Below are 16,935 nucleotides of genomic sequence, written 5' to 3'. Positions count from 1 at the left end.
TGCTACTTGGTACAGTGTTAGCCTTTGTCTTGTTGACAAAATTCTTTTTGGGTTGGATTTTCAGATATCTTACCCCTTGGCTCTGCCTCCCTTGGACAGCTGTCTGGGAGCTGCTCTCTCTTCCTTTGCATTCAGAGAAAGGAATTTACTTTTTAAGATGGTTTTCTTCGTATCATACAGACAATTCCCATATTGCCCTATGTCTGTCCTATAGTCCGTACCTTATTCTGCTGATGAAATCAACAGCTTTGGGCATCTGGGGAATACAGGAATTATATTTCTAAGTCCAGTAGGGCTTAGAATAAGAGAGCTTTTCTGACATTAATGATCTTGAAATGACAAGAGCCATTTGTACACTTGCAGACTCTTTTACTTGTACTGCATAAACAAGGAGACGCTGGGGTTTATGTCATTATCCCAGACCTGGATCATAAATGTAAGAGCACAGAAGTTGATGGAGTTAGTGTTGCTGAGCTGGCGATTAGAGTCAGCACTGTCCTTTAGGTCTATTTTGTCCCCTGGCCTGCTCTGTGCAGTACAGGGACTGCTGCCTTACATGGAGCAGAGTTGTCAGGAACGTGAAGGTAAACTAACCCTCTCATTTAATTTTCCTGCTGTTTCTCCAGTGATTTCATTCATGGCCTGGGCTGCTTCTAAGAGCTTTTGAAGGATTCCTATGTTTTTCCCATTTCAAGCATCCGCCATCATGGCACCAGTTGGAGCTGCTGCTTTTTATTCCCATAGATTAATCCCACTAATGTGTGCATGCTTTTGCTGTACCCCCTCTGTGCAGGACACGCATAACTAAGGAGGCCGGCAGTGTATCTCTGCGTATGAAACAGGTGGAAGAACTGTGAGTAGGCTGAGAACCTGGCTGAGCTCCCATGTCACTGCTACACCTGTCCATTCCTCTCTGCCGCTCTTCTCCAAAGCACTTTCCATTGAGAAGGAGGTGGCGCAGGGGACCTGCCACATCTTCACAGCTTTGCTGCCTGTGGGAGAATCTCAGAACTGCTCTCCCTGGTTGCTTCTGCCTGCTTGTGTTTGGAATGGTGTTGGTTCACTCTAGTTTTGTGGTAGAGCAGGAGCAGTACTGTCCTCCATAAACCTGCAGCCAGTTCTGTTGTATTCCTCAATAGGGAGGCAACAAAGTGTGACTTAGAGGTTAGGGGCTCTGATTTCTGGTGACTGTTAACTTTTTGTTTGGGAAGCTTAGATTTAGTGATGTTTTTCAGATTTTTCTTTTAACTTTGAATTTCATTTCTTACTCAGATTTGTCATTTTTGTATCTTGAAAGATAGTGTTAGTTCAGCTTATAAGTCTTAGTTCTCATGGGCGAGAAAGTTCTTTTGATTCTTCTCAGGTCTTGTAGGTGATGGAGTTGTGTACAAACTGCACACTACCTGATATTCTTTCACTGCTCGAAAATAGAGATCACCATGGAAATGCCCTACTGGTCAGAGATGGAACTTCCTGTATTGGACTATATTAAAGCTCATATCTTCCCCCTCTTAGGGGCTGCTCAGAGAATTTTAAAACCAAGAAAATTCCTTTTATACATTATGTAGTTTGTCTTTATGTAGCTTCATTTCATCTCTCCAAACAGTCGCATGAAACCTTCGTTTCTATGCTAAGTACTTAGTTTTAGGCCTATGTGATCATAAAAGTTGTAAAATGCACCTGGGGTAAGTGTGCCTGGGCTGTAGTAACTCATGCAGTTACCACCAGTGTGTGCTTATCCCTAAGGCTGTAGTTTGAGTGCCTAGAATCCTCATCTTTGTGTGCTCTGATCCTTCGTTGCTAGGCATTATCATTACAATCTCATGCCTTGGATCACATCTCAGATACCTAGTGGTTGTCCTGTGTTAGCCTCTATGGTGAGCTAACTGCCTTCCTTGTCCATTGTGTTACCCTCTTGACTTCTGTCAGATATCAGTCTCTGCTGGAACTGGGTGAGAAGAGAAAAGGCATGTTGGAGAAGAGTTGCAAGAAGTTCATGTTGTTCCGGGAAGCAAACGAGTTACAGCAGTGGATCAATGAGAAGGAGGCTGCTCTAACGAATGAGGAGGTTGGCGCTGACTTGGAGCAGGTTGAGGTGCTGCAGAAGAAGTTTGATGACTTCCAGAAGGTATGGGAAGTCTACAGCATAGCTTCAAATTTGTGTAAATAGCTAGTTCTTGGGACTGGAGGAATGGCTCAGCAGTTAAGGGCACCCAGACAAGCAGATTCTGTTCCCAATACCCACATGGAGGCTCACAACCTGTAAGTCCAGTTTCCTTCCTCCACAGGTACCAGGTCCATATTTGGTACCCAGGCACCATACTCGTAAAGTTAATAATTTAAAAGAATTTAAGGGGGTAAAGAAATAGCTTAGAGGTCAAGAGCACAATGGCTATTCAGAAAGCACAGGTTTAATTCCTGGTGGCTTATACATGGGTCTTACAACTGTCTATATCTCATGTGTGTGGAACAGACATAGAGGGAAAACATGAATACATGCAAGAAGTGAGTAAAGTTCTTTTTTTGTTGTTGTTTTTGTTGTTGTTTTTGTTTTCGAGACAGGGTTTCTCTGTGTAGCCCTGGCTGTCCTGGAGCTCACTTTGTAGACCAGGCTGGCCACGAACTCAGAAATCCGCCTGCCTCTGCTTCCCAAGTGCTGGGATTAAAGGTGTGCGCCACCACTGCCTGGCAAACTTGGCTTTTAAATAGATTTTTTTTTAAAGAGTTGGTTGTTGGGGCTGGTGAGATGGCTCAGTGGGTAAGAGCACCCGACTGCTCTTCCGAAGGTCCAGAGTTCAGATCCCAGCAACCACATGGTGGCTCACAACCATCCGTAACAAGATCTGGTGCCCTCTTCTGGAGTGTCTGAAGACAGCTACAGTGTACTTACATATAATAAAGAAATACATCTTTAAAAAGAAAAAAAAGAGTTGGTTGTTGGGCCTGGAGAGATGGCTCAGTAGTTGAGAGCACTGACTGACTGCTCTTCCAGTGGACCAGGATTCAAATCCCAGCACCAAGATGGCAGCTGGCAACTGTCTGTAGCTCCCAAGATCTGACACCCACACAGACAAAACACCAGTGCGCATAAAATAAATTGTTTAAAAAAAGAGACAGTTGGTTCTTGATGGGCATGGTGTTACACATCTTTAATCCCAGCGCTTGGGAGACAGGGACAGGTGGATCTCTGAGTTCGGGACTACCCTAGTCTACAAAGTGAGTTCCTGGACAATCAGGGCTACACAGAGACCCTGTCCCAGAAAAGGTGGATTGTGTTGGCTCTCAGAACAGTGAGATGGTGCATTGGGTTAGGATACTTGCCACCAGGCCTGAGATTATTCTGAAGTCACACTGTAGGTCCTACATGGGGGAAGGAGAGAACCAACTTGCACAAGTTGTCCTCCAGCCTTATCCATCACTGGCGCACTCACCCACATCAAACACAGAAAAATAATACAGCAAAGCAAAACAAAAATGTTTTAACTAGTTCCTTTGGGTCTCAGCCAGCTTACTGAGGTGAAGATAACAACCCACGTTGTGTAGTTTCTCTGACTTAGAGTTCACTCTGTAGCTTCTGCGCATGTCCAGTGCTGGGGATGTGTAGCTCTTTTAAATGGACTTTATTAGCTTCTGATTTCAAGGAACGGCAGTGCTCTGTTTGTTGGTTTGTGTTTGGTCTGTTAAGACACAGTTGGCCCCGTAAATATCACTGTGTAGCTGAGGATGAGTTCGACCTTCTTCCTGCCTTCCCGTCCAGAGTATTAAGATGGCAGGTGTGCATCCTAATGCCCAGTTTTATGCAGTGAAAGGGATCTAACACAGGGAGCTACACCTGCATCCCTAGCCATGGTTGGTTGGTTATTTGAGACAGTGTCCCTTGTGGACCAGGCTGGTGTTGAATTTGCCCTTTAGTCCATACCAGCTTTGACTTCCTGATTATCTCATCTTCTTCACCAAGTATTGAGATTATAGTCATACACATTTTAAGAACCTTCTAAATTACTCAATTGTTGTATTTTTAGTTTTTACAAAAGGACCGTGCTAAGTGGTTCAGGCTGGCTTGGAACTCACTGTAGGGAACAAGCTGTTACTAAGATTTCATGCAGATTCCGTTTCAAGACTATAGCGCACACACATGTGCACACTATTATTCAACTATGCAATAGTTAAGTAATGTGCAGTATCCAGACAATTGAATACGACCAGGTGCATCAAGGAGTGACCTTTACAAGGATGAACCTTGAGAACATTACATTCAAAGAAGATGGTGGATGTGATGATGGTTGCATTAATCCCCTTTATCCCAGCACTTGGAAGGGAGAGACAGATGTCTAGTCTACATAATGAGTTGTAGGCCAGCCAAGGCTGTGTAGTGAGTCCCCTGTCTCAAAAGTTCATACTATTGATTCTGAACTATCTGTGTTCCCCTCTCCTTTGACTTGCTACTATATGTTTAGTCATTGTGTCTTTTACTTTTTAGGACCTGAAAGCCAATGAGTCTCGGCTGAAGGACATTAACAAAGTAGCGGAAGACCTGGAGTCTGAAGGTCTGATGGCAGAGGAAGTGCAGGCTGTGCAGCAGCAGGTAGGTGTTTGAGTCCGTCCTAGCCCCAGGGTCACATTTCATAACACAGGCTTGAGGTTTACGCTTCATCCCATACTCTCCCGAAGCTGTACAAGTTGAGTGTCTGTGGTGCCCTTGGTTTAAAGTTCCTAAGTTCCTTAAATAGATAAGTATTTTGCACTTAAGCATTTCCAGTCAGTTTCCAGGTGCATTTACTCCATGGCGTTCAGGAGCGTGTTTCCTCTGGACTGACACTGCTTTCCTTCTCCTTGTAGGAGGTGTATGGTGCGATGCCCAGGGTAAGTCACGGGCCATCCATATGGAACTTGGATTTAGCAAGGATTTAGATCTTGGGACTATGTAAAGGCAAGAGCTACAGAGTGACAGAGACCTTTTGTTGTCCATATCTCTTTCACATTTTACACATCTATGCTGCCTGTCAGTCTCTAGAACAAACGTTTAGGAGTTTTGATTTGGGTTTTGTTATTAGACTTATTTAGCTCAGACTAGCTACAATTTCACAGTTCTTCCACCTCAGCTGGGGTCACGGAGCTTACCGCCTTCCTGGTCACAACATGCTTGATCTTTATCTTTCTAATAATAATTCCAATATTTTTTCAAATAATTCTATGCGCATGGCATAAAGAAAAGATGGCCATTATGTTGAGGTTTGGTTTTTTTTTTTTTTTTTTTTTTCTCATTCCTTCTATCTCTTCTACTGTATTTGGGGAAAAAAACAATAGGGAGCTGTAGAGTTGGCTCAGCAGTTCCAAGAACTCGTTGCTCTTGCGGAGAATCTGAACTCAGTGCCAGCATCCACATGATGACTCACAACTATCCATAGCTTCATTCACAGAGGATATGATGGGCACCAGGCGTGCAGATGGTAAACATGTATACACACCGACAAAACGCTCATGCCCGCAAAATAAACCTTAAGGGGAAAAGAGGACATGATGATTCCTTTCAGGCAGACTTTGGTTGGTTGCTGGGCAGTCAGATGTGTTTCAGAGTGGTGCCGATGAGCTGTTGCGATTCCTCTGGGATCACAGCTGGTGACTGGGAAGGTGGTTCTGTGCTCTATGACAAGCTCCTAAGCTCTCCTTCTTTGACTAGGATGAAGCAGATTCCAAGACAGCCTCCCCATGGAAGGTAAGGGCTCCTTTCTACATTGCTAGTTCCAGGTGTTTTGCAGGAACTTGCAGTGTCTCATTTCTTTCTTGTGTGCCTTTTTCTTGGTGTCTAGCTTGACATGAACGTTTACTTGGCTAGAGTGTTCTTCTATATTCTGTTGTCTGTGGAACTAGGAGCGATAATGCACAGAAGCAGACTACCTAGTAAGGGTAGGACATCTTGATCCTAGAGTGCACCTCACCTGTCATTAGATGTTTCTACACAGCATGGCAGTTTCACTAAAATGATGTGAATAAGGTAGTAACTGAGGATGGGGATGACGATCACCATCCATTATCCAAATGACCTCACAGCAGATACCACTCTCGGTGCAGGGCTATCCCTGCACCAGAACAGCACAGCTCTGCCTAGGAGTGGGGTAGGAGGCTTGATGTACTGATGTACTGTGCTTCCAGCTAAGAAAATAGCACTGGCCAGGCTTGGTGGCGCATGCCTTTAATCCCAGCACTCGAGAGGCAGAGGCAGGCAAATTTCTGAGTTGGAGGCCAGCCTGGTCTACAGAGTGATTTCCAGGACAGCCAGGGCTACACAGAGAAACCCTGTCTAAAAACAAAAACAAAAACAAAACAAAAAAACAAACAAAAAAAGAAAACAGTACTGGCTACACACATTTTAGTTTTGCAGCAGCGTCTCTTCTGGCTAAGCTCCTCTGTGTGTGTGTGTGTGTGTGTGTGTGTGTGTGTGTGTGTGTGTGTAGGTGAAGCTACAAAGAAGTTATAGGTAGACTTCTGTTACATAGATATATACTCTCAAGACATAAAAGATAGCTTGGAAGCCCAGCAGAAAAGGCTTTCCATCACCGGCCTTCTGTGTTCACCCTTGTGCTGTTCAGTGCTCTTGTATAACCTATCTCAGCCTAGCTACATATTCCCTCATAGCTGTCTCATTAACTTGCTTTTTTTTTCTTTTAAGATATAGGACTTTTTCTTGTTTGACTCAGGTCTTCATATCCCACTGTTACTTTTTCTTATATCAAAATCTAATGAAGAGACAACTTCCTATCTGAATGCTCTGCTATGCTCTTCTAGAAATGTAAATTCTTTTGAAAATAGACTTTTATTTAAAAAAGGAAAATGAAACAAACAGGGTCTTGTAATTTGGGCCTGGCTAGTCGAGAACTTGCTACATAAACTGGGCTGATCTGGAAATCACTATGTAGAATAGGCTAGCATTGAACTCACAGAGCCACCACCTACCTTTGCCTCCCAAGTGCTAAAATTAAAGGCATGCACCACGATGCCTAGCTGAAAATACATACATTAGAATGACACTTGAGCTCTCCCTTATGTATTGTGTAGATCCAGGGGTGAAGGCTTGGCAACAGCTGCCTGTATCTGATGAGCCGTCTTTGCTGGCAGACTTAGGTCTCCTTGTGACTTGTCTCCTAGTTCTAAGAAGCTGTGAGAACGATGTTTCTGCCTTCTGATCCTGCCTATCACCCACATGTCTTCTAGAGTTCATGGGAACATTGATGGCTTCCCTCTCCTGCATCTAAGCTGAGCCCTACCTCCTCTTACCATTCTTGAAAGATTTTGAGCCAAGAGGAGTATGTTTTGTTTTGATTATAAAATGTGTGGGATAGGACATTGTGCGGCTCCTTGGGTGTTTACAAGGGTCTGCATTGTGGAGAAAAAGCTCAGTCATTGGCTTGTTTCCCTTTTCCTTCAGGACACTGTTAGAAACCACAGTCCAGTAACCATATTATCCATGGAAGGAGTCATTTTTATACCTCACTAGTAACTAGTCACAGCAGCCAGTGTTTGTAGATCTGTTTTCTGAGGGTTATTTGGTGTGGACAAGAAAGTACACCATGACGCTGAACTGCCCTTCCTTCAGCTGCTGTCCTCAGGGTTTCACTCTCTCCTGGGTAGGCCTCACCCTGCAGCCATCTCCACTTAGGTACTTGGTGTTTTCTCACACTTTTCAGTAGTCTGTACTTCAGATGTTGCCAATGTCTGTGTAGGGTTCTGTGGATTGACTGTTGGGACCTACCTGGTGTCAGTAGCAGATGTGTCTCTGAGTGGACAGGGTCTTAATTGGTTTTTCTTTGCTCTCCTCTCACAGTCTGCTCGACTGATGGTCCACACAGTGGCTACCTTCAACTCCATCAAGGTAAGAAGTGGTGACCAGCTATCCTGCTTATCCTTGCTCTTCTCTACTATCTTTCTTACTTGACAACAGTAGGGGGCTTGTCCTTGTGGTGGAGCATGCTAGGACCAGGCCTACTTCTATAGGTCTCAGAAACATACACAAGCATCCTCATTACATGCCTAGAGTTGTGAAATAGCTTGATTAAGTTTCTTTTTTTTTTTTTTTTAAGATTTATTTATTTATTTTATGTAAGTACACTGTAGCTGTCTTCAGACACTCCAGAAGAGGGAGTCAGATCTTGTTGCAGATGGTAGTGAGCCATCATGTGGTTGCTGGGATTTGAACTCTGGACCTTCGGAAGAGCAGTCGAGTGCTCTTACCCACTGAGCCATCTCACCAGCCCCTTGATTAAGTTTCTATTGCTATGACAAAACACTATGGCCAAGGCAATTTATAAAGTGTTTAATTAGGCTTATGATTTCAGGATAGAGTCCATGATGGCATGGCAGCAGGAATAGTTAAGACTCTCATACAAACAGGAAGCAGAGAGAATACATATAGAGAATGGCCAGTCTTCTGACACCTCAAAGCCTGTTCCTATCCCCTAGTGATACATCTTCCCCAACAGAGCCTGTTCCTTCCCAAACATCCAAAGGGGACCAAGTATTCAAACATGAGCCTATGAGAGTCATTCTCACTCAGACCTGCACAGAGCAGGGATGAAAACCTTCGCTGGGATTTCCAGTAGAATAGGAGCCTTACCCAGTTGTGCTCTGGTCCAAGACTTCATTGGTTGTAGTACTGAGAGAAGATTCTCAGATGTCTCCATTTGGCAGTTACTTGTAGACACCATATGCCCAGCACCAAAGCTAGTTTATCCAGTGTTGCAAATGTTTCTAAGTCAGGCATTTGGGGGGTTTGGAGGTTATTAGATATGACTTTATTTGCTCTTCAAAAGATTTCTGTTGTGGTTCGCTGCTGTTTGCAAGAAAATGAAAAATTACAAGCACTTATTTTCCCAAGGTCTGGTTGTGGGTGTGGCAGACAGGTTAGAAGAGAACTGACATTACCGTTCTCCTGTAGGAGCTGAATGAGCGTTGGCGGTCCCTGCAACAGCTGGCTGAGGAACGTAGCCAGCTCTTGGGCAGTGCACACGAAGTACAGAGGTTTCACAGGTGAGGGTACCAAGCATTAGCTGGGACAGGAGGAAATAACTTTGCCCCTCATAGACGAGGCTTGCTGAGTGGGATCTCAGCATAAGTAGCTATGCCTTACTGATGTTTGGGGTCTTAACATCAAAGCCATGTAAGAACAGTGGATGCTGTTAATCCTGGTGGGAGTGAATGTGTGCAACTACGACAGATATGCATGTGCCAACCCTGGGACAAGGCAATGGTGCTTGTCACTCACTCATGTGTCTTACCTCCAGAGATGCTGATGAAACCAAAGAATGGATCGAAGAGAAGAATCAGGCTCTGAACACAGACAACTATGGCCATGATTTAGCTAGTGTCCAGGCCCTTCAGCGCAAACATGAAGGCTTTGAGAGGGACCTTGCAGCTCTTGGTGACAAGGTGAGAGAGATGCTTGAGGAAAGCTGAGGCCTGAACTCTGCCAGACAGAGCTGTTTCCCTGAATAATGTTCTTACAACTCTTTGCTCATAGGTGAATTCCCTTGGAGAAACAGCCCAAAGGCTGATCCAGTCCCACCCTGAATCTGCAGAGGACTTAAAGGAAAAGTGCACAGAGTTAAACCAGGCCTGGACCAGCCTAGGGAAGCGTGCAGACCAGCGCAAGGCCAAATTGGGTGACTCCCATGATCTGCAGCGCTTCCTTAGCGATTTCCGGTAAAAAACAAATGTCTTAGTTATGTTTCTATTTCTGTGATAAAATACCATGACCAAGTCAGCTTATGAAAGAAACTGTTTATTTGGGGCTCACAGTTTCGGAGAGCTAAGGGCCCCTAACCATCATGGCAAGACACAACAGCAGGCATGGCACTGGAACCGGAACCGAGAGCTCATCCCCGCCCCGCCCCCTCTCTCTTTCTGTTTTTTTGAGAGTTTCTCTGTGTAGCTCTGGCTGTCCTGGAGCTCACTTTGTAGACCAAGTTGGTCTTGAACTCAGAGATGCCCCTGCCTCTGCCTGTGAGTAAAGCCTCTTGCCACCACTGTCCAGCTGAGAGCTCACATTTTGAGGCACAAGTTAAAGGCAGGAGAAACTAACTAGGAATGGAGAGGCTTGTGGAGTCAGCGCCCAGTGATACACCTCCAGCAAGCCCACACTCCCTGATCCTTCCCAAACATTTCCACCAGGCAGGGAACAAGCATTCTCATATATGAGCCTGTGTCAGTCATTCAGATAGCATGTGAAGTGTCATTCAAAGATTCTTGCTACATAGGACCTTTGTAATAGTCAATTTTATTATAAAAGTAACCATGTATAAAAAATATACTCAAACTACCAATTGCCAAAAATCTACAGTAAGTCTATTCCTGTATGCACTGTGGGTTTATGCATGTACACTCAGGTTCATGTCACCTTACCAACTGTGTTTTCTTCTTTAAATACATATTTCATATAATATAGAATTTATTCATATGTCATATAATTAATCTTTTCTACCACCATTTTTATTGAAATTAGTTTCAGTGTCACAGAGAAGTTGAAAGAGTCGTACAAGAGCAACTGGTATTGTTGCCTGTTGTCACCACTTAATTTAGTTGACATTCTCATTAATTGTAGGTTCTTTTGTTTTCTGAGCAATGGCAAATAGGTTGTAGGTCAGATTTCCCATGATCCAGTGCCCCTGTCTTCTAATGGCTGGATGACACGTCACTAAGTGGATGATCACGGACAACATGATTTCTGTGGTCAGACACTCCCTCTCTTGGATGGGAGCCAGCAAAGGATAACCCTCCACTTCCCAGGCTTAGGCTCTCTAGAAAAGCAGGAAGTACACTTAATCACTGGACAGTCGCCTATTTGTTGTTTTCTCTGAAGAATTTTGGGTTTTATTTTGGGATTTTTGTGCCTTTGGGTTTTTTTAGTTACTTTTTTTCTTTCCAAAAACTTTGATTATTACATTTATTTATTGAATTATGTCTATGTATACATGCTTGTGTGCCACAACTCCCCTGTGAATGGTAAAAGAAGTCAGTTCTCTCTACCAATGTACTTATATCAAAGGCAGGACTGTACTCTCTGAACCATCTTGTTGCCCACATCCTGAGACTCCTTTTTTACTTTACCACTTACATATTTATTTATTTGGGGTTTTGGGGGCAGGGTTTCTCTATGTAGTCCTAGCTGTCTTGGAACTTGCTATATAGACAGCTCCAGCTCAGAAACCTGCCTCTCCCTTTGAGCACTGGGTTAAAAGGTATGCACCTCCACAGCCCACCCTCTTCTTTCATCAAACAATACTACAGCTGGGCATGGTGGCACACGCCTTTAAGGCAGAGGCAGGCAAATTTCTGAATTCAAGGCCAGCCTGGTCTACAGAGTGAGTTCCAGGACACCCAGGACTACACAGAGAAACCCTGCCTCCAAAAACAAAAAAAGAAAAAGAAAAAACTATACTACAATTGTATCATGCCTGCTTTTGCAAACCCTCATATGGACTCCCTCTTACTCTCTTTGAAATCATAGCCTCTTTTTTTTGTTGTTGGGAGTGTGTGTGTGTGTGTGTGTGTGTGTGTGTGTGTGTGTGTGTGATACAATGTTTCTTTTTTGTATATGTTTCAGGGATGACCTTTTGGCATTGGATAACCAATTGTGCTTATCCCCTGGGAAACTGTCTCTTCATCTCAGAATTGCTTGCCCTTTCTACATTAGCATGTCCATTGGCATTGTTCTTGTTCAGGATGTTTAAGCAGATACTTTGCTGAGACTACTGACATATTTACAAAACTTTTGCCCCCTTGTCTGCATGATCCTGAGCCTTAGGTGCAGGACTTTTAGCCCAGTGCTCAAAGGGAGAGGCAGGTTGTTTCTGAGCTCCAGGCTTACCTGTCTACATAGCAAGTTCCAAGACAGCTAGGACTACACAGACTTGGTGTTGTGGATAGGTGTAACAGTTGGGACTGTGCTTCATGACTTGACAGATGAAGGATCCCCCTTTTTTTGGTAACACAAATAAGCTATATAACCCAGTCCTGTTCAATTTATGTCTAGGTTAACCTAAAATAATCCTCTAATGCAGAAGCGATACAACTGGTTCCTAGACAGAGGCCTGCTTGATTTCCAGAGAGTGTAGTAAATATTCCTCTGTGAATCTTGTTTCTAGGGACCTCATGTCTTGGATCAATGGAATACGAGGGTTGGTATCTTCAGATGAACTAGCCAAGGACGTCACTGGAGCTGAGGCTTTGCTGGAGCGACACCAGGTAGGTCCTGCTGGCCTAGTGGCCTTAGCCGTCCCCGGCTTGGGAACCAGGGCTTGACACTAGTATGGGCATCTTCAGCAAGTTATCTAATCCCTTTACTCCTCTTGGCAGGAACACCGGACAGAAATTGATGCCAGGGCTGGCACTTTCCAGGCATTTGAGCAGTTTGGGCAGCAGCTGTTAGCTCACGGGCACTATGCCAGCCCGGAGATCAAAGAGAAACTTGATATTCTTGACCAGGAGCGCACAGACCTGGAGAAGGCCTGGGTCCAGCGCAGGATGATGCTGGACCACTGCCTGGAGTTGCAGGTGTGTACATTATGTCTCATCAGGTATTTTCTTAGAAGTGGCCAACTCCTCCTTCACACCTACTTGTCCACTCTGTAGCTGTTCCATCGGGACTGTGAACAAGCAGAAAACTGGATGGCTGCCCGGGAGGCCTTCCTAAACACAGAAGACAAAGGAGACTCGCTGGACAGCGTGGAGGCACTGATCAAAAAACATGAAGACTTTGACAAAGCTATCAATGTCCAGGTGGGTCCTGGACCTCGAGGTCCTATGCTGGATTTGCCCTGAGTCACATCTTATTTGTAGCCAGGAGTACATAGTGAGAATCTTCCCTTAAACAAACAGGTGCAGTGGAGTACTGCCTACTATGCTCGAGGGTCCTGAGTTCGGCAAAAAAACTCACACCAACTAAGATTTTCATACCAGTTACAAAACAGAAACATTATATTGGGCTGGCTACATGGCTTCCTGGTTAAGAGTACATATTTACTGCTCTTGGAGAGGAATTGATTTCAACTCTCAGCATCCTCAAGTGGCTCACAAGTACATGGAACTCCAGCTCCGGGTGCTTATGTCTCTCTCTGCTGCAGGCACCCACACTCAGCCTTTACATGTGCATGAACACATACCTGTAATGAAAAATATTTTTTTTTTAAAAAAAAAGTATATTCTGTCATACATCCAATGAATACTTCCAATGAATGTTGTAAAAATGTGTATATGAAGAACTATTTTTTTTAAATGGGCCATATGTGGTAGCACATCTTTATTCCTGCAAGTACTGAAAAAGCAGAGACATATGTCTTGAGTTTGAGGCTAGCCTGGCCTACAAAGCCAGCTCTAGGCCAGCCAAGGCTACATAGTGAGACCATGTCTCAAAACAATAACAAGAAACCTCGAAATAGCAGCTTGGTGTAACACTCCTATAATCTCAGCATATGGGAAGCTGAGGCAGAAAGATGGAGTTTAAGTCTGGGCTACGTGACAAAACTGTTTCCAAAGAAACAAAAAAAGAAAGTTTACAACCCAGGGCTAGAACACTGTTGAGTGTGCCACAGACCCTGGGGTCATCACACAGTCACAAACAGCAAGCGCTTAAATCCTTGGGTGAAGCCGGGCGTGGTGGCACACGCCTTTAATCCCAGCACTCAGGAGGCAGAGGCAGGTGGATTTCTGAGTTCGAGGCCAGCCTGGTCTACAGAGCAAGTTCCAAGACAGTCAGGGCTACACAAGAGAAACCCTGTCTCGGGGAGAAAAAAAAATTCTTGTGTGAGAAAACAGTAGAAGAAACAAAATTCAAAGGAAGCCTATTGGATAAAGTGCACAAAGACTGGACTTTGATCCCTAGAACCCAAAATCTACTTGTGATGTATGTGCTTGCAATCTACATGTGATATACATGCTTGTAATCTCAGCTGTGGGCTCACTGGCTGGCCAGCCTAATTAGTAAGAGACCCTTTCAAAAAACAAAGCTGAGGTTCCTAAGCAGTGGCACCAAAGGCTGGCATCTGGTGTGTATATGTATGCGTGCAGCTACACACTACACACACATACACACACACACACACACAGATATACACATACATAGAAAAAAACCTCAAGCTAGGTGGTGGGAGCACACACCTTTAGGCTCAGCACCTGGGAGGCAGAAGCAGGAGAAATCTCCATGAGTTTGAGGCCAGCCTGGTCTATAGAGTGAGTTCTAGGACAGCCAGGACTACACAGAGAAACACTGTCTAAAAAAAGAAAGGGGGCGTGGGTCCTCAAATCAGTTCTGTATTATGGAATGATGACACAGCTGGAGCTCCCTGGTACAGTACTTGCCTAACATGAAACTTGGGTTCAGACCACAGCCCTTCAAAACATAACAATGGAATAGAAAAAGTTTAAGTTGTTTATGAGTATTTGTGTGCTGTTTCTAAGTATATATAGCATGTGTGTGCAGTTCCCTCAGAAACCAGAAGGTAAGTGATCCTGTAGAAGTAGAGTAGAATTATAAGGAGCCACATGGTTGCTGGGAACAAAACCCAGGTCCTCTGCAAGTGCTCTTAATGGCTAAGACATCTGTCCAGCCCCCAGATTTGTTCTATTTTGTATTTTGAGATGGGGGTCTTTCTGGGTAGTCCTGCCTACCCTGGAAGTGGCTATGTGAAACAGGCCTTGAACTCACAGACACAGAGATCTACCTGCCCCTGCTGGGATTAAAGGCATGTGTCACCATACCCAGCCTCCCTTCTCCCTCCCCCCCAAAAATTTTTTTTGTAATTATATTTATTATATTTATATGAGTACACTGTCATTGTTTCACTCTCTTCAGACACACCAGAAGAGGGCATTGGATTCCATTACAGATGGTTGTGAGCCACCATGTGGTTGCAGAAATTGAACTTAGGACCTCTGGAAGAGCAGTCAATGCTCTTAACCACTGAGCCACCTCTCCAGCCCCCACCCCCCAAAATATTTTTTAGGGCAAAATATTATGTTGTGATAACATAATTCACTAAAACAAGGAACAAAATAGATAGCTTTAACTTGAAAACCATTTTGTTGAAAACAGGGCAGTCATCATTTTATGATTCTAATTTGTTAGACATCTGCTGGTGTCCCTACACTTGGACACCTCAGCATGACCTTAAGTCCTCTTGAATTAAACCCTACTCTAGTAATGATGATAATCAGGCTGGCTTCTAAAGTGTCAATGTGTTCCGATCCTGCTACCAGTTAGTTTCGTCACTCAAAGTGTAACTATCTCTTCTGACAACTATCAGGCTGACAGGCTTTCTTCAGCCCACCCTGACCTCTTTGCCTGTTGCCCTTAGGAGGAAAAGATAGCTGCCCTGCAGGCCTTTGCCGACCAGCTCATTGCCGTTGACCACTATGCCAAGGGAGACATTGCAAACCGACGCAATGAGGTCCTTGACCGGTAGGTGTCCTGCAATGGTGACAGTCCCCAGCTCTGAGAGAATGAATGTCCACATGTAAGAAGCCATACCTACTCCTGCTTCTTCTCTTACTGGAAAGAACACTCATATTTGATCTTCACTCTCAGGTGGCGCCGCCTAAAAGCCCAGATGATTGAGAAAAGGTCAAAACTGGGAGAATCTCAAACACTTCAGCAGTTCAGCCGGGATGTGGATGAGATTGAAGCCTGGATCAGTGAGAAGTTACAGACAGCCAGCGATGAGTCATACAAGGACCCCACCAACATCCAGGTAAGGGGCTCCTAGGACACTTGTTCTGAAGTGCCTTGTCACTGAGTAGAGCTGTTAAATGGGACTCTTTAAGGGAGTACACCTATAAAACTGTGTGTTCCATGGTAAAGCTTAGAAAAAGTCCACTGGGTCAGTAGAGCCATTTGAAAGCTACTCCCTTGCTAGACTCTGTCGAAGCTATAACATGTCTAATGGACCTGCCCCTGTGCTGTTCCCATGCACTGAACTTCCTGGGAAAGTATGATGGCAGAGTGAGGCTCTAATAGCTGAGACATGTTCATATCAGTTACTGAATTCTTCTTTCCATCTGTTTTTGTAGCTTTCCAAGCTGTTGGTAAGTTTTTCACACTTTTAAGAGTTGTAGATATTTGAGCTCTGGGATTTATGTTCTACTCTGTAGAGTACTGTTACTGTGGTTACATCTGGTCCACTGGTGTCTGTACATCCATCATCAGTCTAATCCCCAGTCACTCCATCCAAGTGTCCCTGTGAGATGTGGCTTTCTCTGTTGTAATTAGCATGTAGTACCTATCTCCTCCTCCCTGTTTCATCATCCAGGCAAGTTTTGTACAACCATGTTTGATTTGGGGGGCAGTAGTTGACCATTTCCTTTCAAGAGGCACTCTTGAAAATAGAATATTTTCCTGGGCTCAGGGTGTCAAGTGGCCTGGGCAGGGCAGGCTAGCTTGGGGTAAATCCAGTGCATACTCCGGCTAGTGTCCAGCGGTGCTGGCCCAGAGAACTGGAATAGCAAGATGTGCTTCCAGATCTAAGCAGACATCATTCATAAAAAGATAGATACATCTTTTGCCACACGACTTAAAAGGCCCAGAACTGGGAAGGGAAAATAAAGCTGTAGAAGAGAATAAATGGGTTTGGACTGGCAGTGATGAGAGCAGGCACCAGAGACGGCACTGTCAGGATATGTGGGTGAGAGCTCTTGAGGCCTCATGCTGGGGCCGCAGCCAGGATCCCTCCCTGAAACAATCGCTGCCTCTCAAATGAAACATTGAGTGCAGAATCTTGGCCAACTAAACTGTTTTGTTTTATTTCTCTTAGTTTTCTTTCTCCAGTAACATCCCTGAGACTGTTTCTCACTTGCCCTCTGATTTTCCCAAAATGATGTTACAGCTGCTGTATCCTCACAATCATCTCTCCTAAGTGTTTCATGCAGCACCCTTGTTTCTTAACAAATTCT

The 16,935-nt window shown here is 44.4% G+C and overlaps 1 protein-coding gene across 9 annotated transcripts in view; it reads left to right on the top strand.

Annotated features, from left to right (window-relative positions):
* Sptan1 (spectrin alpha, non-erythrocytic 1) overlaps window positions 1-16,935 on the top strand; it is a 69,280-nt gene that overhangs the window by 35,729 nt on the left and 16,616 nt on the right. For 3 of the 9 annotated variants that reach the window (XM_085835054.1, XM_085835056.1, XM_085835052.1), the window contains exons 23-37: window positions 794-853; window positions 1,930-2,128; window positions 4,481-4,585; window positions 4,840-4,863; window positions 5,681-5,716; window positions 7,823-7,870; window positions 8,933-9,024; window positions 9,279-9,423; window positions 9,515-9,696; window positions 12,138-12,237; window positions 12,349-12,546; window positions 12,625-12,771; window positions 15,345-15,448; window positions 15,575-15,737; window positions 16,057-16,071. In XM_085835054.1, coding sequence (XP_085691180.1) covers window positions 794-853; window positions 1,930-2,128; window positions 4,481-4,585; window positions 4,840-4,863; window positions 5,681-5,716; window positions 7,823-7,870; window positions 8,933-9,024; window positions 9,279-9,423; window positions 9,515-9,696; window positions 12,138-12,237; window positions 12,349-12,546; window positions 12,625-12,771; window positions 15,345-15,448; window positions 15,575-15,737; window positions 16,057-16,071 — 1,618 coding nt within the window. The remainder of the gene's footprint in view (window positions 1-793; window positions 854-1,929; window positions 2,129-4,480; window positions 4,586-4,839; window positions 4,864-5,680; window positions 5,717-7,822; window positions 7,871-8,932; window positions 9,025-9,278; window positions 9,424-9,514; window positions 9,697-12,137; window positions 12,238-12,348; window positions 12,547-12,624; window positions 12,772-15,344; window positions 15,449-15,574; window positions 15,738-16,056; window positions 16,072-16,935) is intronic. The other 6 variants (XM_085835059.1, XM_085835055.1, XM_085835058.1 and 3 more) reach the window with 3 other exon arrangements.

The sequence above is a fragment of the Mus caroli genome, unplaced genomic scaffold, assembly GCF_978045245.1.
Source record: "Mus caroli unplaced genomic scaffold, Mus_caroli_1 scaffold_2, whole genome shotgun sequence".
Classification (NCBI taxonomy): Eukaryota; Metazoa; Chordata; class Mammalia; order Rodentia; family Muridae; genus Mus; species Mus caroli.
Note: the sequence above shows the minus strand (reverse complement) of the source record. Positions and strands in the feature narration are given on the sequence as shown.